Source organism: Fringilla coelebs (assembly GCF_963513975.1).
Source record: "Fringilla coelebs genome assembly, chromosome: 9".
Taxonomy (NCBI): Eukaryota; Metazoa; Chordata; class Aves; order Passeriformes; family Fringillidae; genus Fringilla; species Fringilla coelebs.
Genome location: NC_140067.1, coordinates 22,411,140 through 22,437,517, shown reverse-complemented (window position 1 = coordinate 22,437,517; position 26,378 = coordinate 22,411,140). Strand labels below are relative to the sequence as shown.

The following is a 26,378-nucleotide window of genomic DNA, read 5'->3' as shown; positions in this document are numbered from 1 at the left end:
TATGAAAATTTTCATTAAAAGTTCTCCTCTCAACCACTGTCCTTCTCTCACTGCCCAATTTCTCCATGTTCTCCAGTGTTGCATGGAAGGGTTTGATGCTATTGGAAGGGCTGCATTATTCTGGCTTCCATTCCCAATGTACTGCAGCTTCTTCCTTGACGCAGCTGATTAAACAAACCTCAGATTTCCTACATCACTAATCATTTCTAGTCATTTCACACCCATGCTCTGTCCTCCTGCACATTCTCCATCTCCACCAGTAAGACAGTGCTGCTGCCATGGCTGCAGGTTCACCACTGGAAGGCTTAAGAGGAGAGCTCAATGCATCTGTACAGTTTGATAACCAGTTGGTAACCACGTGGAGCTTCTCTTTATTCTTTGTTTTGTTTCTGAAAATGAAAGACATTCACCTCCAGGAGCACAGCTGAGCTCTATAAATGCATGTAAGGATACAAAAATATTGCTGCACTTTTCAAGTACAAAGACCTACATTCTCTCTCAAGCATGCCTCAGATAACTGCTCTCTTATCTTGAGTCTTCCATCACTCTGATAAACAAAATCCATGAACTTTCCAGAGGGGGGAAAATCCACTAATTTCTGAAAATACTAAAAATAGACTTCAAGAATCATGGATGTGCAAATATCACATCTTAATTTTAACAAGTTACCCCAAATGACTTATTACTGTTTAAATTCTTCATTCCTATCAAGCCCACATATGATTAGGCAAATTCCATAGAATAACAATCTGCCTAAAACTGTAAATTGTATCTCTTTCTTCAAGGCGAATTCTGTTTAATGAATTTAGCAATGGTTTGGACGAGGGGATCATGTCCACACTCAATCAGTTTAAAGATGAAACCTAGCTGGGCAGGAATCTTGGACAGGAGTGCTGATCTGCTGGAGGGCAGGGAGGCTTGTGGAGGGATCTGGGCAAGCTGGACTGATGGGCTGAGGCCAACACTATGGGGTTCAATTGAAGCACAGTGCCAGGTGAGGCACTTTGACCACAATAACCCCATGCAATGCTACAGGCTGGGGCAGAGTGGCTGGAAAGCTGCCTGGTGGAAAAGGACTTGGGAGTGAGTGCTGGTTGACAGTGGCTGACCAAGAGCCAGCTGGGTACAGGTGGCCAAGAAGGCCAAGGGCACCCTGGCCTGGATCAGGACCAGCGTGGCCAGCAGGACCAGGGAAGGGACTGTCCCCCTGTACTCGGCACTGGCGAGGCAGCGCCTTGAACTCTGTGTTTACTTTGGGCCACTCACTTCAGGAAGGGCATTGAGAGGCTGGAGAAGGTCCAGAGAAGGGCAACAGAGCTGGAGAAGGGTCTGGAGCACAGGCCTGATCAGGAGCAGCTGGGAGAGCTGGGGGTGTTTATCCTGGAGAATAGGAGGCTCAGGGGTGACCTTACAGATCTCTAGAACTGCCTGACAGGAGGGTGTAGCAAGTAAGGGTACTGTCTCTCCTCCCAGGTGAAAAGAGATAGGACAAAGGGAAATGGCCTCAAGTTGTACCAGGGGAGGTTTAGATTGGATATTAGGGAAAAAATTATAAATAGAAAAAGTTGTCAAGCACTGGAATAGGCTGCCCAGTGAAGTGAGGAGGTCACCATCCCTAAGAGGTATTCCAAGGCATGTAGATGTGCTTTGGAACATGGTGTAGTGGGGGAGGTGGCAGTGCTGGGTTTAGGGCTGGACTCAGTGATCTTAAAGGGCCATTAAAGAAGAGGTTTAGAGTCCTTTTCAAGATTGCAGAAGAAATAATTATGGGGGGGAAAAAACTCTCTCTTATTTTCCAAATTTTGATAAAATACAATGAAAGGTACCTACTCTAAAATACATCAATATTTTAACTTCTGGTGCTTCCCCGAGGGCAAAACTGTCAGTCATTTAGCTTGAGAACACCACTTGATCCCATCAAATTTGGAAAACTGAAAAGTTCACAATTCAAAAAGTAACAAAATTAACCTATTAGGAGAAAGGCAAAAAGATTATAAAGGGTTCCTCATTTTATTTTCACTTAATAGCTATGGAAATCACCTGTTCAGGTAATTCCAGCAACAGCCACAATCCTAAGCCTTTCATTTATCATTTATATAATAAACAACTCTGCATGTTTAACAAGGTCTCCACTAAAATACTGCATTTTCCAATCAGTGAACCCAACAGCGTTCCTAGGGAATGCATGAAAAATGAAGTCTTTTTTCCTTTTTTTCATTTGCAGATGTGTGAGATCATGGAAGTATGCTTAGAACCACCTTTCTGAGGTATTTACCCCTAAAATATTTAAAAATAAGAAAGATGGACGTCTGTGAAATTGAGAAACAAAATATTAAACTTGGCCAAAGGTGAGAGGATGCACAGTGTTTGAGGCTGTGCTATTTCCAAGCACAAATAAAATCAAGCCTGTACCAAAATCTATTTCCCTGGGGGCTGAGAGGCCCTGCCACTGACTTGCTGAGGAACACTGCTGGTTCCTGATCACTTCTCTGAATGCAAGTGGCCTAAAGCTGTCCAGGTCATAAGCAAGTGTTTGAAGATGTGACACGTGAAGAGGGTCAACAACAAAGCCTGGCTTTAATCCCTTTGTGTGAAGCAGGAAGAGGAATTTACCTCATATACACAATACATCTATGTCCAGTGAAGTATAAAACTTCCAGAGGTGCCCAAGCAAGGCATTATGTCTTCTTTGCTTTTTTTACATGCTGGGAGAGGCCGGGAGGGAGGTGAGCAGTGCTTCTCATGGGCTGGATGTAGTGAAGCACAAGAAATGGTTGTATGCCAAGCAGGGAGCTTTAGTGCACCAAGTGTACTAATCACTGTTGCTGTCTTCTCCCAGACTGAGCCAAGAGCAGCACAATCCATTGGTCCAAAAGGGTGGACCTGGGAATATGGGAGGCTTAACTACTAGTGAACATAACTTCCATCATTTCTAATTGGATTGTGACTAAATTCCCAGCACTGATAATACCAAAATGAGATCAGAGGGGAAAGCCTCCATATTCCCTTTGCACAAAGATTGGAAACAGCTCTCCCCTGCTGTTGTACAATAGCACTGACCACCCAAAGATCCACGGCTTTAGCTAAAAGAGACCCATCTCACTGCCTGTTGAACACGTGTGAGCATGTGATTACTGTGATGCTTCTTCACAAATTTCAAAAACAGGCCAGAAACAGTGCAAAGAGTTAGAAGGCCAAATACTAAATTATGCTAATCTACACAAAAGAAAATTAGAATTAAAAAATTTAATAACAAAAGGACCTGATAGGGGCTAAGGAGGAAGAGAGCAGAGTGCCTGTGCTTTTCAGGATCTCATTTTGTTTTGGGAATCTCTTTATCAAGCATTTAAAGGAGAGCTATGTAAGCCCCAAACTCCGTAGCAATGCACAACTAAGCCAGAGCACATCTTCAGACTTCCTCGCAGCCCATCAGAACTCCTGTAACCATTCCTGACACTCATTTGCTTGACCCATTTCTGATAAACAAAGAATGGAGTACTTGAAGTATTTTTCCCCCTTGTTCGTCCCATTCTTCGCTGGTCTCTTGTTTTGTAGTCAGAGGTTAAACTGCTGACCTCTCACCTTCAAGGCAAGTTTTTCCCCCCTTCCATAAAAGGTTTTTCACAGTGTGCAGCATTCGGATTAGCCCCTATCCCCCTGAACAAAAGCTATGCCTTTGTACCACTGGTTTGGGCATGGAGTCCGTACATCAGAGGAAGCTGCTCCTACTTACCATTCACAATAACTATATTGTGAGGCTCCTCTAACGCCTCGTCTCTCAGTGTCTAGACTTTCACCCAACCAGCCAGCAAAAAGAAAATCCTGTAAAGCACTCAACTGAAAATTAACTATGGTATCCTGTTGTGAACCTGATGAAGACGTTATTTGAACATACGGTAAAACTTTCCATTGTTTAACATAAAGATAAGAGAAAAACTTTTAAAGCCCTGAGGTTTAAATAGTCATAGGGATCAATTAACTCATGGGTCAGTAAATGCATTTTATACACAAGCAGCTATTGCTTATGTGTATCTTTAAAATAATACACAGATTATTAAATTATATCCAAGCACACAGTATTCTGGATATTCGCAGAGCCTAATTTTATACTCGCTATGGATACACTAAAGCAGAACTCGAGACATACAAGAAGAACTGTATCTTCCAAAATTAACTGAAAGCGTAGAGTCACTACTGCCCACCGTCCCAGTTATCTTCAGCAAATAAAATAATAGTATGGCAACACAAGTATTTTATGCCTTGCTGTATGAAACAAGACCTTTAAGGAAAACTGTGAGCAAGACACATCCATCCATAAAGTTAGAGTGCAAACAAACCATTGGATTTTCCAGGGGAAAAAAAAACCCAAGGGAAAAAAATAAAAACAAAACAAAACAAAAACCACATTGCAGTGACTTGTAATTTGTTTCTTTGCAACACTTGCATTGCTGTAGCATGAATAATCCAAAGTAGCAGGACAGTTTACATTAATAAATGTAGTAACAGGAGTTACATTAATAAAAATCTATTCTTTCATCTTAAAAAAAAACCCCAACAAGTAGGCCAAGGGAAAAAACTAGATCTGAGCAATATTTTAATGTTTGAATAAGCATATGATATATTTTGAAACTCTGAAAATAATTCATTATTGCAGAAAAACTGATGTTTGCATCTTCTTGGAATTCTTATGGCCTCTTTTGAGTGTGTACTTGGAAAGAATTTCCTGGGCTTTGCTAGCCGAATAAGGCACAGCTGAGGAAATGCATCTCTCTCATCAATTTCCCCAATCTGTTTTGAAAAGACAGCCAGAGTGTCTCAAAATAAGAGGCAAAACAAATTACTGTCTGGCATAGGTTGATTGACTGGGGGAACATGAGGGGGTGTGCTAGGTTTTGGGGGGGGGTTGTTTGTTTTTTTTAAAGTGTGTTTTGTGCTGAAACAAGAAAGTGTGAAATCATCCTTGTCATAACAGGAAAAAAAAAAAACAACAACGTTTATCCTTTACCAGCACCCCACAGTGCCTGGTCATGGCCGCAGCATGCGGAAAGCAATGGGATTTGGGAGTCTGGACACAAATGCAACAATCCAGGAAGGGCCTAACAACAACCTCAGTTCTCTCAACAGGCAAACAAGGTTGGATTTGCAAAGGAAGCAGAACCTTCTGTCTTCAGGAGTGTCAGACATCAGGCACATGCCAGCATCTCCCTCTGCCACACAGGTCAGTCATGCTTAGGAAATATTTTAATGTTCCTTGTAATGCCCTTAAAAAAAAATCCCCACACAGGATAGCTGTCAAACCTAGACACTGCTGGGTATTAATCTCTTTAGCTATAAAAGTATTTAAGTCAACTTCTGATGCTTTAGGCTCTGTGATCTTTCCCAAGACTGCCTGCTTCCCAAGGACAGATGTACTGCACACTGGATCACTGCCTGCAACACCCGCTGCACTGCCACCAGAGCACAAGCACCCTCAGCCTTGCACTGAACTACCTCTCCTTGGAGATACCACGTATAAACCCCATCCAACTACCACCAATCTCCAGAAGTGATACTGAAAACACAGCAATACAGGCATTTGCTGCACTTAAATTGGAAAGGACTGCCTTCTGCATCACTGATCAGATATACTTCTGCTCCAGGTCCACTGCAACCTGCCTTCTCACACACAAGGTCTTCCTGGGGTGAGTCAGCACTCGCTGAAGCTGACCAGTGATTCACAGGAACCTAAGTCAGCCCCCAAAACAACACAGCTGCCACAGAAGAAAAACAACAGAGGGTCTAATACTATAATTCTGTTCATGGTACCAAAGAACTTGCTTATGCAGGTCAGCTATTGACTGAGAATTATTCAACAAGATGCACATTTTCACACATATGTAGGCCTGTCGGAGAGCATACACATAAACTGATTTCAGAAAGACAAAATGTCTGAGAAGTAAGAAATACAGAGCATTAACTCAAGAACACAATAATTGAAATTGATTGTCTTATGGTTACTAATTTTAGCTCTACACCAGGTTACTGACAGGACAAAAAAATATTAACACAGGAGACTATGGAACAAGTGAAGAAAAGGAAATAAAGAATCCCTATTTCTTGATATTAAATCCCAAAAACTATAATCCAAGGGAATCAACAGTAGCATATTTAAAACAAAGAGAAGGAACCTGCTCACAAACTCTGTACCACAGCCACCAAGAGGACTGCTCAAGGTTGCTGCCGAGGCCAAGGGTATAAAGAGAGCTCAATCCCCAGTGTGCTTGCACAAGATGGACCCACATTTCACTCTGAGAGAAAATGTTTGTTTTCAGCAGCTTCCAAACCCAGGGTGACCATGGGTACCCATGCAGGAGCAAGGATGGTGACATCCATCAAAGCAGTTTTTGGGCAGAGGCACACAGCATGCTGCTGCACGCAGGCAGAGAGAGGAATGAGCTCTTGCAAAACTTCCTCCCAGTCTTTCCTCTCTGCCTTGAAGGCCAGAATCATTATTCTGACACGTTTCATTTTTCTTTCAGTTATAAATACAAGAATGTAGTCTCACTAGGGACACAAATGGATGGAGCAGGTGATATGGGCAGCCCTCCAGGCCCTTCCCTAGGCAAACTGATCCCCTTTCATTCACAATGAGGAAGGACAGAACATTTTCACACATGCAAAAGGGAGACCTGATGCTTTTGGAGATCACTAAAAATGGGTAATGGTTTAGTTTGGGATACAAGCAGGAAAGAGCTTCACACAGCGCATATTTCAGACTGAGGGTTCAGGTGTTTTGTTCCAAGCAGGCAGCCTTATTTCCACAGACCACATGCTGAGCTCCTTGCAGCAACATCAGACCTATTTTAAGCTGTCAGATCTGGAAAGAAGAGTTAAGCATCTCTCAGAAGACATTTCCTGGATATTTGAGTCAGCTTCAGGTTATGCTGGCCAATACCACCAAAGCACTGAATTGCAACACCTGCTGTGATTAACTTCAGCTGGTTTTACTAACCAGTGTTTTACCAGCTATGTGAAAGAGAACTTGCCTTCACATTGGGATCATGTATGCATTAAACATCAAGAAGTGCACACAACCCATCTGCAGTGAATAAAATTCCAGATTCTTTATTTGCCCTGATGATGAGAAGCAACACCTTTCTTTTACACAAAACTTCAGCAAGCTAAATTTTTAATACAGTAGTATAATTTAAGAATACATTTCTGTTGTTCTTCAAATTATAGAGCATCTCCTTAACAAACAGCCTCAGTCACAATTCCTCCCACATACACACTTGCACCCAAAATTAAACCCAAAAAGCAGAAGACAGAAAAACAGGGAACCAACAGCACTGAGGTAAGGGGCTGCTTCATTAAGCTACTGAGCAAGATACTGAAATCTCTTTTTTGATGTGCCATGAAAAATTTCTTTTACAGACAGTTATAAACCAAACACACAACATATATTTAAGAACCACCCTGCATAGATGACTTGGTTTACCTTTGTCTTCTTCTATGTGCTCTTGTTTACCATCTTGCTCTTTCTTACACTTAAACTGTTTCTCATTCTTGACCTTTAAGGATATAGTAAAACCAACATCTAACAATTATGCAATACGCACTAGTCCACTATTCTAGAAGCAGCTAATGAAGAAAAGCAAGCTACACACAAATTACATCTAAACTCACTCTTAACACCAACAGATACACAAATAATCACCTGTCTACCATCACTTTGGACACAAGTCACTTTAATCTCAATTATTCCATTACTAAAACGCCTTCAAAAGATGGGAGTTATAGATCTACTTACAAATGAGTAAGATTTTAAGCCAATGTACAGTGTATGATTCATTTTAAGTACCACAAAGCCCAGCAGCTAAGTTTAAGACAAAGGTTACTGATTATAATCCTCCCTCCACTGACACTTGTAAATTACTTAAGAGAATTCTGATTACAAACTGCTCATTTTTTCCCCCAAAAAAGGTTCCAATAAACGGTAAGTGAATACATAACTTCTTTGTTTTGCTTTTGAAATGGGAATCGATAGATTCTCAGTTTGTTTTTAAAGAAATACCAAAACATAAACTTTAGCATTTGTTTTTTCTTTGCTAAATATGCAGAAAGGCTTTGGCAACAAAAAGGAAGCCCAGAACAGATTAATCCATTCATAATTTCATAGCAGATTCATTCCTTTTTTTATAGTTCTTTAAAATATTGATCCATTTTCAAAATCTGCTTCCACAGAAAGCAATACCAATCTGCTATTAACAGAAACAATTGTGAAATGCCCTGAAATGCTAAAGGCTCATTACAAATGTGAGAGAATTTTCAACCTGAACTGAAGCAGCCTCACAGTCCACTTCACTACTCTCTGCATACTGCTTTTGAGTAAAAAAAAAGACATCAAATTAAGTCTCTTATCTTAAGTGTAACACATCTGTGCTTACACCTTGAACTCCAAGAAGAGAGTTCAGCAAGATCCTCCCTTCTAAAAACAAAGACATGAGAAGTGATGCAACACAGAAGCAAAGTCCTAATCTGCTCTCTCCCTGAAATCAGTCCTTGGTCACTGGATTTTGTTTGCACGTCTCCTTGCTGCTCTCTGGGGGGCCCTGCACCCAGTGACAGGCACAGACACCCGCCAGCTCTGCTGGGCCAGCTCTCTCAGGCAGGACAAGTTTTAGAGAAGTGAAGCAACACTGGGACTGTCCTATTCCAGGCTCAAGAAAAGCTAGCACTTTGGAAAATTATGTAATTTCTCTTTAATGCAATTATATCTTGAATTCCAGCATGTATATGTCATCTTCTTCGGAGCAGTTTCAGGACTGCTCATCCACTCACTTTTACTTCAATTCCACCAACATAGCTTCTGGGCAGCTGTAACTGAGCTTTTGCCTTCTCCCTCCTGCCTGTGGAAAGACAGGTTGCAGAACAACCTGACAGCAACACTTCCCACTACCACCAAAGAAGTAGTACCAAGAAACGCACTGTGCTCAGTATTAGTCATTCACTTAAAGCTTGAAGCACCTACTTCCTGCAAAATGCTATTCAAAGACCTGTGGTTTTTCACAGAACTTGCCTAATGGACACTTATTAGCAGTAAAGCTCCTTGATATGGCCCACAGTGAAGCATCACCCAAGCTTTCAGCACCATGAACTGGGCTTTTGACACTTCCCTTCATAGGGACTGGTACTTGCAGTTCCTGCTAAAGCAGAGGATGTGTTTTACCTTTGTGGAGCCATTCCCTGTTTGGCTGAACAAGGCAAAATCCAACAAGGTTTAAGGATTATGTATGGCCCTTAAAATATTGGGTGTATTTTCATCCTTTTCCCTTAGCACTGCTAAGTCAAATGAAAACATAAATCTCACACATGCAAAGGAGGAAGCAAAGACAATAACAGGACACTCACAAGAAGAAGAAAGAAAATAACATATTCCAGAGCTGAAAGATTTTGTATCCTATTAATAACTACTGAGCTATCTAACCACAAGTTAGGAAGATATTTCATCTATTGTTTATAAAGTGCTTTTCTTTGTTGACTTACCACTATTCAAGACCAGACTTGGCTGGTATCCTGTACAACACTGTGTTTTGAACTGCATTATCTTTAGTCTGTGTGATCAGTTTTCTAAGCACAGATAGTTCTACAGGGGAGGACTGCAGTTCATTGTACATAAAGCAGATTTTACCCCCACATCTGTGCATTCTATCAATGCCCGTAACTTCTAACACAGCTACATATGAAAGAGAATTCTTGTTTCACTGCTCACATATTTTATCTTATGACAACTAAAAATTTTATTAGAATGTTTTAAGAATTTCAGATTAGAGGAGTCAATTAGCGGATCTCAACAAAACACCATTTTCCAATGCTGCTCTATAGTAAATGCTTTCTTAAGAGGAACCTAATGAAGTTGAAAACATTGATGTCTCTTGGCCATTGGTGCTCAAATAAGATCTGGAAGAAAAACCTGTCTCTGCCTAACCCTGCATATTTGTAATATTCCAGTACATCTAGCTAATACCCTGCAAATGTGAAGTTAAATAAAAGCCTCCATAAATGTTGGTGAACCACATATGAACATGACGTGGCAATTTAACTTTAGAACAATTATTATATATTTCATATTTGGTTTCTTTGGTTTTCAAAACATACTATTTTTTTGTAATGGATCAGTATTGCTCTCTGAAAAGAATATTAATTTAAGATAACATACACTATAATTTCTTTTTGGTTTACAAACATGACAGAACTTCTAATATTCCTATTAATTATATGAATTGAATATATATTGATATGACTTAAAACAAAAAAAAATTAGATTCTGGAACATTGATTAATAGAAAGGCACTTTCTCAGTTTTTGTAACACTTTCAACATTTTTCTCAAATTAAGCAATCTGTATCTGTTTCATGATTTGCATTGTGTTCAATGCACAAGCACAAAGCTGCTATACTAAATGCTATGCTAAGTAATATATACTGGTCTACATACCCAAAGCAACATTAACTAAATATAGGTCTTAAAACAAAACAAAGCAAAGAAAGAAAAGACCAAACTTACTTTGATCTCTCTGCATACAAAGTGCTTCCAAACATCACATTGTTTGCAAATATTGTTTCTGGCACTTTCTGTCCTAGCAAGACTTTTTGTCTTGCTCCCTGAAAGATGAATATTTCAAGGTGCACTGACAATTAAAACATACTGGTCATGCTTAGATGAATAATTTCTAGTGTTAAAATACACAGAAGTAGCAGAAGTCCCCCAGTACTACATGCCAGCATCAAGTTTCCTTGTTTATTAAGACAAAAGGAGGAGCATGGTGAGACACAAAACAAACAATGCTCTTTTATCAGATCATAAAATCCCATTATGTTCTGAGGACATAATGTGAGAAATTCTGGTTTGGGTGCATACAGAGCCCAGTTATGTTCTCAGCAGAAATCCAGAACTGCATTTTCTGAGGGTATATATTTACTTTACACAGATTGGCTCTAAATCCATGCGACAGTACATCTGTAATGAGCACCTCTGCAACTGTCCTAAGTACAATTAATTCCAGGCTCTTTTACTAAAGTCATTAATGATAATGTTAACTGCTGAATGCATAGATCATTCTGCAATCCTAGGCCGCATCTTACTTATGAAGTGACTGAATACACATTCCAATTTTTATAGTTAGTACTTCTCTCTCCTTTTAGATGGGTTGTTGAATATTTTAAAAGTTGGAGAGCCTATGAAGTACAGCCACTGTTCACCAGAAAGCTAAAATTTCTACTGCATACTCTCCTTTTGCAGAGAACATCTCATAACAAGGTATCCTTATTTTCACACAGATTACCACGCAGAGTATTTTCCAGTTTATGAAGGTCCAGCAGCCACAGAATGCATCCAAAACACCAAGATACGAGAAGCCACAAAGCTGGGTTCTCTTACAGCAAATGTTGTTACCACAAAGTTTTCTGAGAAATGCAGAGAAAAATCTGTATTTCAAAGATGAGAGACATGCATACCCACATCAGGAGGGTCAGGCAAACCCAGAGATTGAACTAATAATAATAATTTCAGGCTGGAAGCAAAATATTTCTCTCTTTTTAGATCTTCAATGCTCGCTGTAGTTTCAGATCTTCCTTATCTATTTAAACTGCAAGAAGCAGATCATATATAAGCAGAGACCAAGCTCATGCTCCCCAGCAATAACAGAGCAAGTGCTTGGGATCTGCCCATCCTCATGGATTTACTGGCTTCAAGAGCTCTGCTGACCATAGCCAACACAATTCGCTACCTTTTTATTTCCAAAATTCATCTTACTTGACTTCCACTGAAAATTCTGGTAGTTTAGTAAATTTTTATTATTGTTGTTTGAGCTGCTTTACCCTGTCCTTCATCACTTTCCCCAATACCAGGAGCTGAGCTAATTTCTGCTTTGTTCCCTGCTGAAAACACAATGCAAATTCCCTCCAAGGACTGCAAGAACCAACAAGTATTCTCAATGACAGTCTGCTATGTCAGTGTCCAGTAACATCACTCAAAATTATTTATTTAAAAATAAGAGAGTCACCATCACTAGCTGCCACACAGTTTAAGACGGGCTTTAGTTTATTAACGTTTTTATTGCCAATGAAAAATGTTTTTACCCAGGCACTTAAAGGGTGCTCATCTAAAGCTTTTTTTTTGGTCAAGCAGTGTCATTAGTATTAATTTCTAACATCACAACCAGAATGCAAAAGGATATATCTTTCCAATAATTCTCTGTATAATACAGCATATTATATCAAGACCAAGGAAAAAAGTGCTTTATAAATTCCTTACTTATTAATTACACTTGCTAGTTCTGACTTTTTTTGTCTTGCTTGACACTTGTAAAAGCATTTTTAGACTAGAACAAGTAAGGTGCTAGAGGGCTCCAAACCCAAGTTAAAAGCAGATGGAAACACATACTTACATTGCATGCAACATGCCCATTCCCAGAATCTAAAACAAGTTTACTCAGATGAACCAATTAAAATGCCGGATTGAAACTGAAACTGAATGCTCAAAACCTCACCTAACTCAGTTTCGGTGTCAGGAAGCTTTACTTGTCCTGGCACAGAACCACTGACATCACAGCCTCCTCTGATGTGACAGCAACAGTTTCCTAGTAGCTAATGAACTTAACTTCTTGTTAAGCTGGCAGTATTCTTAGAGGGGAAAATCACCTAGAGGATGAATACCAGCAAAGGTCTTTCCTGGACACAAAATTCATCAGAATTTCTTCTGCTGTGTCACAATGCTGTTAACTATTTTCAATTCTATGAATTGCATGATACCAATTTAATACAATTGTGGTCTTTAGCCAGAATTCTGTTTACACAAAATGAAAATTTAATCTATCTCCAAATCTACACCTGCCCAGAGGTGACAGGGGTCTAACTTTGAGTATGCAGGTTTTTTCTCAGGAGCTAAATATTGTTGTGAACAGAAAAACTGGGAAAAACCACCACAGTTGTCAAACCCATTTCTTCAAAAACAGGACAAGAGTTTAACAAAACCCAAACAGATTCCAACACAAAGCCAACAGGAAGATAGTAGGACAGAGTAAAGGCGTACCTAGCTGTGTTTAGCTTCCTGAACTGGCAGTACATTTACTTTAGCAAACCTGAAATACTTGAAATCAACACTAAGGGATGAATCAACAGCCAATGCTACACTGAATGCATGAAAATCCCATTGGTCCCTCCCTATGTGACCTGCATAATGAACTTCCCCTGTCAGTTCCAGAGGCAGCCCCAGCAGCTGGATGGCGAGCATGCCCACAGAGCCAGCCTGTCAGGTGCCACCAAAAGCAGGAAGGATGCTTCCCTCACATGCTTTTAGCAGTGCCAGCTATTTGAAGTGAAACACAAACAGCAAATACAGCTTAGGAGCCAAAGGATCTCCAGAAGATGGGAGCAGGTTACATAAAGGATCAGGTCCTGCCAGCAAGACTATGTTACAATAACTGTTTCCCTCTTGACACGCTAAGGCACAGTGGTTTTACTCCATTATTTCAAACTCATTATAGACTTAAAGATCTCTAGGTAAGTTAGCAATTACCACACAACCCTTGTCCTTTACCTTTATGCTGCTACTTTTTCTTATTTTGCATTTAAACAGAACACAAACACATTCAATGTAGCACAAACCACTCTTTCTTTTTTTTTTTTTTTGCACTGCATCTTAACCTGAGGATATAAAAAGTATCACTACTCCATAATAACTCAATTTCATTCCTAGAAACAACTGCTTTAAAATGTTAAGCTTTTCTTTGTAACTTCTGAAGGAAATAATGCTGTGCCTATGATCATTATCAGCATGGCTTCTCTGCGTCAAGTGCAACTATCTCAATACAGTTAAATTCAATATTTAGCATCTAATATTTAACACTAAGCAGATTTTTGCATTTAGCTAGTCCTTTGACACAGCAAAAGAACTGCCTCCTCCCAAAAGCAAACATTTCACCCCATCTACACAATGGCAACATAATTTAATACTTATATGTGCTCTAATACCGGCTCAAGTGGTGCAACAAATGAAACCCTTGATATTGAAGGGCATCTAAAGTCAGATGGACAAGAAGTATTTGTGTCATTCCATGGTTCTGATTTTAAGGAACAATGCAGTGTCAAAGAACTTACAGAAAAATACCTTGGTTATGATGATTATGCCTCTATGATGATCAAACTTGCCATTACCTAAGAAAGTTTTAAAAGCATGTCCCACAGAAAGCCTAACCAATATGCTCTTTTTGGACACAAGTTTTCAATTTTAGCTAGGTTTCAATCTACATTTGCATACCCATTCAAATGCATAAAGAAACCAGATCCAGGAAATATAATCTAAGGGTGTTGTTCAAACCTTGTTTCTAATTGAGGATTTAACACTTGGACAAAACATTCCAAACAAGGATTGAGAATTTTGCAAAGGAACACAGTATGACTGTAAACTGCTGCCTTGGCTTTCCCAGTGCAGGAAGCACAGATACCACACCCAAAATCTTGTTCAGGCCTTTTTTCTTAACTTCTGCTTTTTCTCGTCTTTTTTCCAAATAAAGTCCAGTACTAAGTTTTAAAATTTTCTTCTAAGCCAGATTCACAAAGCATAAAAAGTCTTTGTTCACCCAAATTATTCAGTTCTAAGCATAAAGCTACAATTCTCCAGAATATATGGAAAAATATTAAAGGCAAATATCAGAAGTTAATGTTTTCAGCAATTTTTCACTTTATCTGTCAGTCACACAGAATCTTCCACCCTAAGTATTTGCCTGTAAATATCATGTTTTTACCAGGATCTTGGAGTTATCACACATCAGCCTGTGTGGTAAATATAGAAAATACATAGATTCTTAACATACTTGTTGCAAAGCAATGCTAAGCTCAAATTGCTCTTACGACATTACTTTAAGGAATAAAAATAGCACTTTACTTGGCTTCAGGGGTTTTTAAGCCCTTCACAAGCACTTATGTAACTCTTCCCTTTGTAACCCTGACCATGTTTTATTTTATTTACATACAAAAGTATCTATTTCAACAGCAAGATGATGAGCATGTGCATCTATAGGTATCTGCCATTCTCCAGATAATATCTTCAGTGGCAAAGGAAAAAGAATTTTAAAACTATTTTTGTTAACCAGACAGGAAACCCTACACTTCAGCCTCTTCAAATTAGTGGTTGACAGAGAACTGTCTTACAGCTTTGAAAAAAAATATTTTATAGCTTGGAAGTTGAACCAGTTTTCAAAGTTTTTTCATCAGATTTTAAATCCTCCTTGTATTAAAAAAGTCCTAACATTATATATAAAGAGAGGAAGCAGCATAAAATATCCCATTGAAGAAAGATAAATCTCTATGTAAGATGGGCTGGCTGTTCAGTGTGTGGGAGGGCTGAAGCATACTGACTTTAGCTTAGGAAAATATGCAAACTCTTAACACTTCTGAATGCAAGCAATTTAAAAGCCCACAAACTATCCCCCAGGCAGCCATCTCAAATAGTGAAGTACTAAAACGAAACTAAAATTAAATTTGAAAAAAGAACATCAACTTTCATACTGATTGACTACATTACACACATGGCTGTTTTCAACTTATATTTAGTTTTACTAATACTAGTTGGTTCATTTTACTCAATTTTATATAAAATCCTTTTTATACCAGCTTAGTATTTATATTCCTTAGCTCCTCAAGTTTTTCACTTTTAATTTCACTGTCCAAAACCCCATCACCCTGCTGAAAGTGGCATATGGCATTACAAGAAAAACTGACACAGCCAGGCAAGTGCCTGCAGGGGAATACTTCATCTCTACCAGCAGAGATAGCACAGCGCCTGCCCCCACATCACTGCAGCTGGAATCTCTGCAGTAAAGCAGAGCCTGCCACTCCTCCCAGGACTGTCCTCTGGCTGCCGGGGAGCAGGGTCGGCCCTCCCCACTGAGGTCTCTTCACCCTGGTAAAGAATGCAGGCGAGATAGGAGAAAGGGCTTCCTTGACCTATTTCTTCAGCAGCTCTCACCCCTTCCCCTCCTACACACACATATCTGCACCCACCTCCAAATTACACATACATCCAAGAATCTCTGGAGGTTGGTGGAAAAAAAAGATCTGTAGGAAATGAGACACTAAAAAGAAGCAACACTTTCCTCCACGTTTTTGCATCTGTGGAGAAGCTGAAAACTGTAGAGACTACACTGCATTTCTCAGTCTCTGGAGAAAAGAAGGAAAAGGTAAAAAGCATCAAAATGCCAGTCTTTATCTTAGATGCAAAATCATTCTTGTCTTAATTGGTTTTGTTGTTCATAATTTTCCAACACCCACTCTGTGCTAGTGACAGTCCAAACACACAGAAGACATTGTTCATACCCTCAGGGGCTTTCCAATTAAATGCCAGAAATTTGAACACAATGAAATTACTCATTTAGCTACAAGTGGAGGGTTTAAAGTTTATAATTTATGAAGGATTTACAGCTATGCTTGGTGTTTGTACACTAGAGAACTTCAGCCAAACTCTGGTTCATATTCCTTGGTTTTGTCTAAAGGACACAAGTGATGATCTACCTGCTTTTCATATACTACCTGCTTTTGTCTTCAAAGCATTTACACAACCCTCAACAAAAGACTGTGATATTTTCTTCTCCTCATCAATCAATCCTAGAGAAACTAGTCTGGATTAAATGTCCTTTTTAGCTTTGAAATTTCAACAGAATAGCAAGAAACCACTATAGGGAAGTAGCACTAACCTAAATAACATATGAGTTAATGAGTTGGGGCAGGGGGGCGGATGTTAATGAAACTTCTGAAGATTATAAAAACAAAGGGGATTTTTTCTAATACACAAAAACTGCATCTAAGCTAAGACTATAAGCAGATATCCAATGCTGTCAAATCACATTTTACCAATTGAAAAATTCTAATGTTAGTACAGTATTTGAGACTAAAATATACACATAAATGAGACACTTTAAGAAAGCTTATCTAGTTCATAGCAACACATAGTTGCTCTCCACAGTCACCTGAAGAACAGAGCATGCTTTAAAAAAGTAGAGAAACCTAATTTTATGGGGGCCAGTACTTATTTAGTACCCTTCCAGCTAAAACCAACAGGGGAAAAGGTTAGCAGTATGTAAACACTGCATCAAAAGCTTTTACTGCTCTCAAAAAAAATCCTGCAGACTTCTTCATGTGTTACTCTGATAGAATTATCTTTTTCATCAAGTTCAAGAGATACTGTGCAAAAAATGTAGAGCAGAGGAAAGAAGTTATCTTGATCAGCATGTTGCACCCAGTGGCTCAGAGAATGTGGTTAACAACTCTCTAGAGTGAAGAAAAAAATAGAAGAAGAATAAGTGGTGCTTGCTCTGTCCACAATCCTATGGGCACCTTTGGAAGACTCTAAATCTAAACCTTACCAAAGCAAGACAGATTACCCTTGGACAAAACTACCAACTGCATTAAACTTGCTTTTGGAATTGGGACCTTTCTGGATTTACATGCTTTGTTAGTACCTTAACAGAGAGAGCAGTAAAACCTCATACAAAGAATTTTGCATTTCTAAATTAATTCCTGGACTTAATGCATACAGTTTTTAACTCTACCAACACACAATTAAACTGGATTTGTGGCTTTTTCTCGAAAATTTAATGAATATAAGACCCTTTAAAGAAAAATAATTTGGAGATCACACATCACTAACATTTATTATCATTCTGGCAGAAGCAAAATAAACTACAGGAGTTATTCATGCAATTCAACACAACCTATTGAACACCTTCTCTGGAAATCACATTATCTACCCCTAGAGCTATATAAGACTTCTTAGCATTTAAAAAATAAATAGAGACAAAGCAACCAAATTTCATGGGTGTTCCAACAATTATTCTTAGATTGGACAGAAAATGAACTGGTACTTTAAAAGGGTTTTCAATTAAAACTTTAACAGTCAGGACTGCTTTAGACCCAAACCACAATTCAGTAGTTGACTTTCCTGGATTTACCTGCAGCCTCTGAGGGGCCTTTCTGTTGTTTTTTTTTTATGTGCTATAATCAAAGAAAAAGAAGGTGTAGCAAACAGGACTCTCTTAACCACACTGAAACCAATATGAGTCATCTTCTCGGGAAACTGTGGACAGAAACACTGAAAACTTGATGTTCACAGAAGCTGTTGCACATTGCTTTTCTACTGCTGGCTGCTGTATCTGCACTGCCTTTTGCATCTGCAGCCCAGTTTTAATAGAACCAATGCACAGGATATAAAATTTATAGACTGAGTTAAATTGCCAGCTCCATCTCTGCCCATTTAACTCAAACCCACAGTTCAGACTTAGAGGTGTGTACAACCTGTGCATGCTTGTGTACTCACAGACACACAGATAAATAGACACTACTCACAGAGATTACAATGGCACTATTAATTTTGACATGTCCTGCAGAACAGTTCAGAAATATCAACCTTTCAGAAATTCAATTTACTTTTCATGATAGAAGGATCTGGATGGCAAAAAAAAAAAAATAAAATGCTGCAGCAGCTTTATTCAGACAACTCCTAGGCTCCAACCCATCTTCCAGTGCCAACTGCAGTGTAATTTTCAAGGGACAAAAGAGTGCCAGGAGGAGAGTAAAGCTGCTGTAGGTACAACTGTTGAGCAATAGCCTTATGTAAGACTGTGCACTTAGGACAACTGAACCACTGCTTTACTCCTGATACCCAGTAAGGGTGACTCAGCTCAAAGTGCAGAAAACTTTTCACCCTAAAGCTAAAGAGAAATTCTTGTCCTTAAAATAGCACAGCACTTTTGATAATACCTGTTATCAAGATGCCCTATGGGTCTGTAAGTGAAAATTTAATACAGAAAGCCTGCTGCTGATATTAAATTGAGCACACATTTTTGCTCTTTCTTGTTCGCTGTTCATTAAGGAATAACACAGAAAAGAATTACAAAAATATGCAACTGCCTGGAAGGCAGTGTAAGGCTTTTTTCTGTAAGGTGCTACTCACGCTGCAAGCCAAATTCACAATTAGCAAATACCAGGCTGTTAGAATAGCTTAGCACTTCTGTCCCAGTCACTTAGCAAACTCTGCTGAACAGAAGCTAATTCATCTCAAAAATCTTGCAAGAAATGGGTTATGAATTTTCCTAAGTAAAAGCTGTCACATCAACTGGTTACTAATTGATGTTTACTACCCTCAGCACTGCAAAGGACCTGAAGTTCTGATGATCTGGGCTACAATCTCATGTTGGTCTTAAGGGTTTTGTCTCCTCTTTGGAGATTTATTCTGAAAATGCACTAATCATATATCCTAAACTGTTGAGGGAATTATGAGAATATTTAGGTAGAAAGTATCCTTTTCTTCCCTGAGGAAAGGGTTGGAAGATCACTGTTCTAGCAATGCTACTGTGCATTTCTGTAGTTTAAAACAGACTAACAAATATTCAAGTATGTAAGCTACTCTTAAATCACAAAAAAAATCCAGAAACCATATATCCAGTGGGAAACAAAATTTTGATCCACCTATAAATAAATACATGCTCGCACAACTGAGCCTGTAACCAATTCAAGAGCTACCTACCAAACATGAAGTGATAAATTCATACTAACTTAGATGGAATCTCTTTAGTTTGTACTCAATGTAAACACCTATGTTGAAAATAATTAGTGGAATAATTGAAGAACAAATTTCTTAACACATAGAAGAAACTATATGCTGTTGCATTTCATGTATGTATGATCGTTTACAGCTGGAAGAGTCCTAGGACAATGTAAAGTTTGAAAAACTGACATTCTTGGAGAGCTATGTTGTAATTAAGAAGATACGAAAAACTACTTTTCCAAAAGCATTAAACAATTTTAACAGCAAAATTCTTCATCAGATCAGATTATTGGAGGCATTTAGCATCCTCATAAAAACAACTTAGTAAGAGCTCCACATACAGTAAGGCCACAACCATTTTGATTTGTTAGAACAGTTATACATTGGCACAGGGAAATTAAAATACAGCAGAACACAGACTACAGCAAAGCTTGAAAAGAAAAAGCTTAGAGATACACGGGTCACTTTAAGGTCTTCCTCGCTCCTAAGTCAGCTTCTCCTGCTGCTCACTCATGCAGGGAGATCATAATTTTGTGGCTGTGATATTTCCACGGCAACACTGGTGACAGTGATGTCACAAATTCAGTCCTGACATAGCTTCAGGATCAAGTACAAGGAGCAGATGGGATGCGAGGGAGAAAGCCCCTATTTAAACACAAATCTCTTTCATAAGAAAGAAAGAGGCATGAGCAAAGAACCAGGTGAATGGATCATGTTTTCAAGTATGATATATTCAAAAGATTATCCTAGCATGAAAATCTATTTAAAGGCAAGACCTACAATACAGGGTAACTGTCAAATTTGTTAGGCCTTATAATAAACCAACCTTGAAAGCTCCCTGTTTTGCATGACAAGCCCTGTGTTCCATTTCTAAAGTGGCAGTGAAGACAATACACTTTTGTCCCTTGTGAATTTCCTTTAGATAACTTTAACATTCAGATATATTAATTTGATACATCACTGTGCTCATAATACCATATGTAAATATGATGTCAAGCCCTCAGTGGAGTGAGTTTGTTATCTGAATTAGGTATGATATGAAAGACATTAAAACAAATCCCAGATGGGTCACCAAGTACAACAGGATGGTAACTGGAATATTCAGCCAGCACTGTTAGATTGGCAAAAGGGACTGTACTTTTGTCCTGATCTCTGGATGCATGCAAGAATCAACACAAGCTGCAGGCCAGCTAAAGACCCCTAAGCCCCTCACCAGTTATACAGTGCAGACTCCAAAAAATTACTGGTATCAAACCTCCTTCCTATCTTTGGCCACCCCATGAACCAACAGAGCCCACAGAGCATAGAAGCAATTGTGACAAAAAGGGGAATAGCAGAAAATGCAACCACAATACAGTCACAAACAGTCCCTACATTAATTCATGTCACAGAGCAAAGAGACACACAGATTTCTTAAAGATGCTTCTCTCCACAAGGACAAGTGATAAACAGCAAAACTACCAAGCAAGAGAGACAAGGGAAGTGCCTATGACCAAAATTCAGGTGTAGGCAGTCATTCACAGAGCTGCACTCAATGAGAAGTGGTTTCTTATGGCAGCAGTGGCAGAAAGATGCACAAGAAAAATGAGAAGTCAAACAGAAGATAAAAGGAATTAAAAGGGTATAGATCCATGTTCTCATCACAGAAGGAAAGAGCCCACACTTTTCAAGACTTCAAGATGAAGACCTGGAAGGATTACCAACAGTGTAGCTCTCAGGGGAGAAAAGGAAGAAAGGGAATAAAATCTGCAGCCTGAAGCTGGGCCTAAGCCAAGACGTGAACAGGCCCCCAGGAAGGGATATTGGGTGGGGGCAGAAACTAAAAGAACAATGCAAGGAGAAACAAATCCAAGTCAAGTAGCTAAGCAGCATTCCCAGACATCATCTATGAAATCACTAAGGCAAAAACTGCAAAAGGAAGAGAAAAGTAGGCGGAGTACCATGTGATCCAAGCCACAACAATGATCACAGTTAGGAAAGTCCACCTGATTTGCCAAACTATGACAATACCAACACCAAATAAAAAAACTGGAGGATGCTGGCTGGTAACAAAAATAATTAAAAGACCTGAAGACCTACAATTGTTTAGCTTCAACAAAAATAAGGGTTTTTCCAAACACATTAGGCACAATCCTACAACCCACACTAAAAGAAACACTATCTGAAATATATTAAAAAAAAAAAAAAAAAAGGAATAGTTTGGGGCTATAAACTTCTGCAGACCTCTTACTTGTTAAAGTAGTAAACTCTGGAACCAGTATCCATTAGCACAGTAGGACAAGAAATATAGTCTATTTTAAGATGTAGTTTATTGTTTTTATAGTTGTGATTAAGACACAGCTGTCACAGACTAACATGACTACAATACAACCCCGACAAGACTCCTCCTCTCCCTTTGCTTTTGTAAGGCCAACAACCTCGCATGAGAACATGAACCGAGTTCCCCCAGTGGACTTTCAAGAGGTCACTTTAATTTCAGTACTGGAAAGCCCATCTTCTTTTTACCCATGAGAAAAAAAAAAAGCCTCTCTCAGACAACTCTTGCACTACTACATCTCTTTTACCTCTTGTTTATAGAGGTCTTTACTTCGTGTTTATAGAGATGTGAAAGTGACGGCTGATACAAGCTTAAGGCAGTTCTCATTGCTGTTTGTATGGTGTAGCAAACCAAGGCAGCTGCCAAACATGAGCTACAAAGAAAGTCTCTTCCTATTGTTTTTCAGATAATAACTTACTTTCTCTCTATCACACTGACCAAAATTAACATTCCCCTGATAGACAGAAGTCAACTGTTCTTCTAAAATGAAATCTTACACAAAATCAACATTTTAAGAGTAGGAAATACATTTCAAGTCCATGTTTTGCAAACATATAATGGAGAACAAAAATATTTTTACAACAGCTAAAAGGAAAACATAACAAAACCCCACAACAACTAAAAGTAATAGATTTTAAAAAGCAAAAAAATAATCATAGGCACATTCTAATACAATCTCAGTCCAAAAGCAATTCAAAGTATAAAATAACACTAGATTGGGATGCCAAGTATTTTTTTCTAGCTCTCATTTCTCTATATAAATATCTTAGGCACACTGTATTACCTTCATTTTCTGAAGCTTGGCATTTTACTTTCAGTACCAAATCAAAGGTACGTTCCGGATTTTCCCTAGAAGAAACAAACACAACCAATTATCATATACATATTTCAGATCTTATTTCTACTGTCATATTCTTTCCATTCTTTTTGTAGAAGAATAAATAGAATTAAAATATTAAAACAAAATTAGTACTCAGATTAGTTCTAAGGAAGAACCAAAAAGTCACATTTCCCTATACAGCCCTAAGAAAGGAATAAGAAAGCTAAACAAGCTAAACTGTGCAATTTATTTATATTTTATTGTCACTGCCTTATATATCAAATAGCTTTTAAGTCACTTCAACATACCTCATCTAACAGTTGAGAAAAAAGAGCTACTAAGCTCCTTATCAATCAATCAACCTGCAACATTAATGGAGTCGAAGGCAGCCTTTTCTAAAGCTATGTCTTATTTCTACTAAGCAGGAATAGCCCATCATTAGACTTCCATTTTAATTCACTGTGTTTAGCCGCTGTCCTTTAAATGCACCTGATTACCACCCCAAGGCCGAGAATCGTTTGGCTGCCTCGTTCACCAGATATTGATCGCCAGCTGGGCCTCTAAAGGCTGAACCTCAGGCGTGATTCACTGCGAGAGCCAACACGAGTGCACTAAGTGGGGACGGCCACAAGCCCGAGCTAGCCAGGACGACGGAGCCTCCCTATCTGCAGTAGCCATCAAGGGCAGCTGCGTGTGACGGCCGGCGCCTCTTCCACCTGATGATAATAACAAACTGCGTGTGCCAACAGCAATTAACACTCAACCTAATCCCAAACTACATATTCATTGAAACACGTCTAAATGACATTACCATGCCATCCACCCCTCTCTGCCTACCAAGCACACTGCTATTTATATTAAAAACAAGCGGTATAACCGCGCCCATATCAATTATCTATTTAACCACATAAAAGGCTCACACTGGAACTCCTGTCTTGTGTAACACTCCCATTGAAATCAGCTGGAGTTTTAGGCATAGGAAAAAAAAAAAAACAAAAACCCAAAAAACAAGACTTGGTTCCAGGTTTCTAGAATGCTTCACATAAAGCATACAGCAAATTGAAACACTGTTGTTTCTTTAAATAAAGTATTGAATGAAATCCAAAGGCTGAGCCAGGGAAATGCTCAACTGTCACAAATTAATTGATTCAGTACATGCTTTCACTGACCTCAGCACCATCATCAATTGAGATACACAATTATAGTCTAATTCACATTATGAAGACATAACCTGCCCATATCACACTCTTTCCTTGCATTTTAAAGCATTTTGTTGGGGAAATCCTTTATCTACTGATCCTGCACACAGGAGATGAAATTCTGGTCTGAGTTACAACAGTGTAAGTCCAGGACATTGGAGATTTACTCTGGTGTTAAACTGTCCATTGTTCCTCTGGCTGGTGAGCAGGTTCAGAATGAAACTGATAAGGCTATGCTTGGTTGAGTCACCTAGAAAACTGAACCACAAAAATTCTTCATTTAAAAGAAATGACATCTCCCCATGACATTGCTCTAGCTTAGGCCTTCGGTTTATCTACTCAGGCTGGGGTTTTCTAATGTGAATCAGTTTGTGTTACAATCACCAAATGAATGCTTCTAACTCAACTCCTAGATGAGTTACACTCAAAAAAAGTCTTTGAAGTAATACTGCCTTCTGTCTTTCACTGTAGTACTCTAAAACTGCTTTTGCAGGAAAATGCTTCGAAGTTTACTCTTCACATCCCACTACGCTCAGAAGTGTCAAAAATGTGTCAAACTAATCTGAGAATTGTGAGCCTGTCTCTCGTCTCTCGTTTCCCTGCCAGCTCCGCGGTGCCAGCCTGCTCAGCGCATATAGACACGGAGCTGTTTGTCAATTGCCGAAACCCGTGGGTAACATCTTGTCAATTTCAATGTCAGGAGAGCAGGCGGCCGCTGCCGGAGGGCAGCCTGGACGGCAGTGCTCCCGAGCACCCAAGGAACCTCTTCTGCACCGGCCACGCCGTAATGACAGAAGCAACCACCATGGCCATAAGCTAAAACACAGGGAGTATCACCTGAACCTGAGGAACAACTTCTTTACACTGAGGGCGGCAGAGCAGTGAACAGGCAGGCCAAGGACGGTCGTTGAGTCTTCCCCTGGAGACGTTCCAAACCCACCTGGAAGTGTTCCTGTGTCACCTGCTCTAAATGACCCTGCCTTGGCAAGGCGAAAGGACGGGGCGATCTGCAGAGCTCCCTCCCCACCCTGACAATTCTGTGATCTCCTAAAGGGATGCCTGTAACAGCCTCGGCCGGCGGCGGGCAGGAGCACTGCGGGCAGCTCTGCTGGGCCCGGCGGCCTCGGGACCGCGCTGCCACCCCCACACAGGCCCCGTTCGCCGGGCACAGCCCGACCGGCGCCGGGGCCTCTGCCCGGCCGGGCCGGCGGCTGCCGAGCGCGTCCCCCGCGCCGCTGCGGGCGGGCGATGTCGGGGCCGCCGCGGGGCCGGGAGGCGGCGTGGGGCGGGGGAGCGGCCGGCGGGGCTGCGGCCGCCTCCTTCTCCTCCTCCTCCTCTCCGCCGCCGCGGGCCGGGTCGGGGGGCGCCGCCGCTCCCCCCGCGCCGCGGGTCCCGCCTCGCCCCGGCTCCGGCCCCGCCGCCTCCCACCCGCCCTTCCCGCTGTCACTCAGCGGCCGCGGCGGACGCGCCCGGCCCCTCGCACGCTCCCGCCGGGTGGGCTCCCCCTCCTCCCGTCCCCGCCCGCCGCGCGCCGGGCCCGGCGGACCGGGGCAGCCACGGGGCCTGCTCGCCGCCTGTCCGCCGCGGGGACTCGGCTCGGCTCGGCCCGGTCCGCCGCGCCCCACAGCCCCACCGCGGCCCCGCGCACTCAGCACTCACTTGAACCTGCTGTCCATGGTCACATCGCGGGCCCCGGAGGCGGCCCCGGCGCCCCCAGGGACAAGCGCCCCGCCCGGCAGGGGCGAAGGGGCAGCGCCGGCCGCGGAGCGCTGGGCGGCGGGGGCGGCTCAGCGCCGCGGCGGGCGGCGGCCCATGGCTGCTCCGCTCCGCTCCCCCGGCTCGGGCCGCGACTGCGGCGGAGCGCGGCACCGCCTCCTCCCCCGTCTCTCAGTTCCTGTTGCAGCCGCTCCGGCACCTTCTGGGAACCAGGAAGCTCCGCGGCGGCCCGGGGAGCCGCCGGGGCTGGTGTCACCTGAGGGCGGCGGGGGAGGGCGGCGGCCCGTGGCCTCCGCGGCAGGTGCGCTGCGAAGCCGGCCCGAGCCCCGGCGGGTGGCCGGGGCAGCGCGTGGGGACCGTCATGTGTCCCCCACGGGCACCTGCACCCGCCGCTGGAGCCGCTCGGAGGGTGGGTCCGGCCGTGTGTGCACTGACACATCGTAGCGGCTCTTTCACGTTCTTTATGCACAGCAGGAAAGGGGAGCTTTTCGTACTAAAGGTCATAGATGTTAATTTAACCTGCTGTAATCTGCTTAGCTTTTTGTTTTATCGAGTGCTAAACAAACACTGTCCCAAACCGCTGAAGAGCTGGTGCAGCAGGGACGGCTGGAGCAAACCCACCGTCCTGTAAACATACATAAAAAGCTTTCAGTCTTCGAGTGCTTCCCTCGAGTTTGGAAAGGAAATAAAAATAACACCGTCCTTGAGAGGCTTCCAAGTCTCATTCATCTGAGAGGCACTGAGC

The 26,378-nt window shown here is 41.1% G+C and overlaps 1 protein-coding gene across 1 annotated transcript in view; it reads right to left on the bottom strand.

Annotated features, from left to right (window-relative positions):
• The window catches only part of DENND1B (DENN domain containing 1B), a 149,273-nt gene extending 123,510 nt beyond the window's left edge, over window positions 1-25,763 (bottom strand). Inside the window, exons 1-2 of the mRNA XM_084211590.1 lie at window positions 25,577-25,763; window positions 22,683-22,747 (exon numbers count right to left, since the gene is read on the bottom strand). Coding sequence (XP_084067716.1) covers window positions 22,683-22,747; window positions 25,577-25,593 — 82 coding nt within the window. The 5' untranslated portion in view covers window positions 25,594-25,763. The remainder of the gene's footprint in view (window positions 1-22,682; window positions 22,748-25,576) is intronic.
• Between the last annotated feature and the right edge of the window lie 615 nt (window positions 25,764-26,378).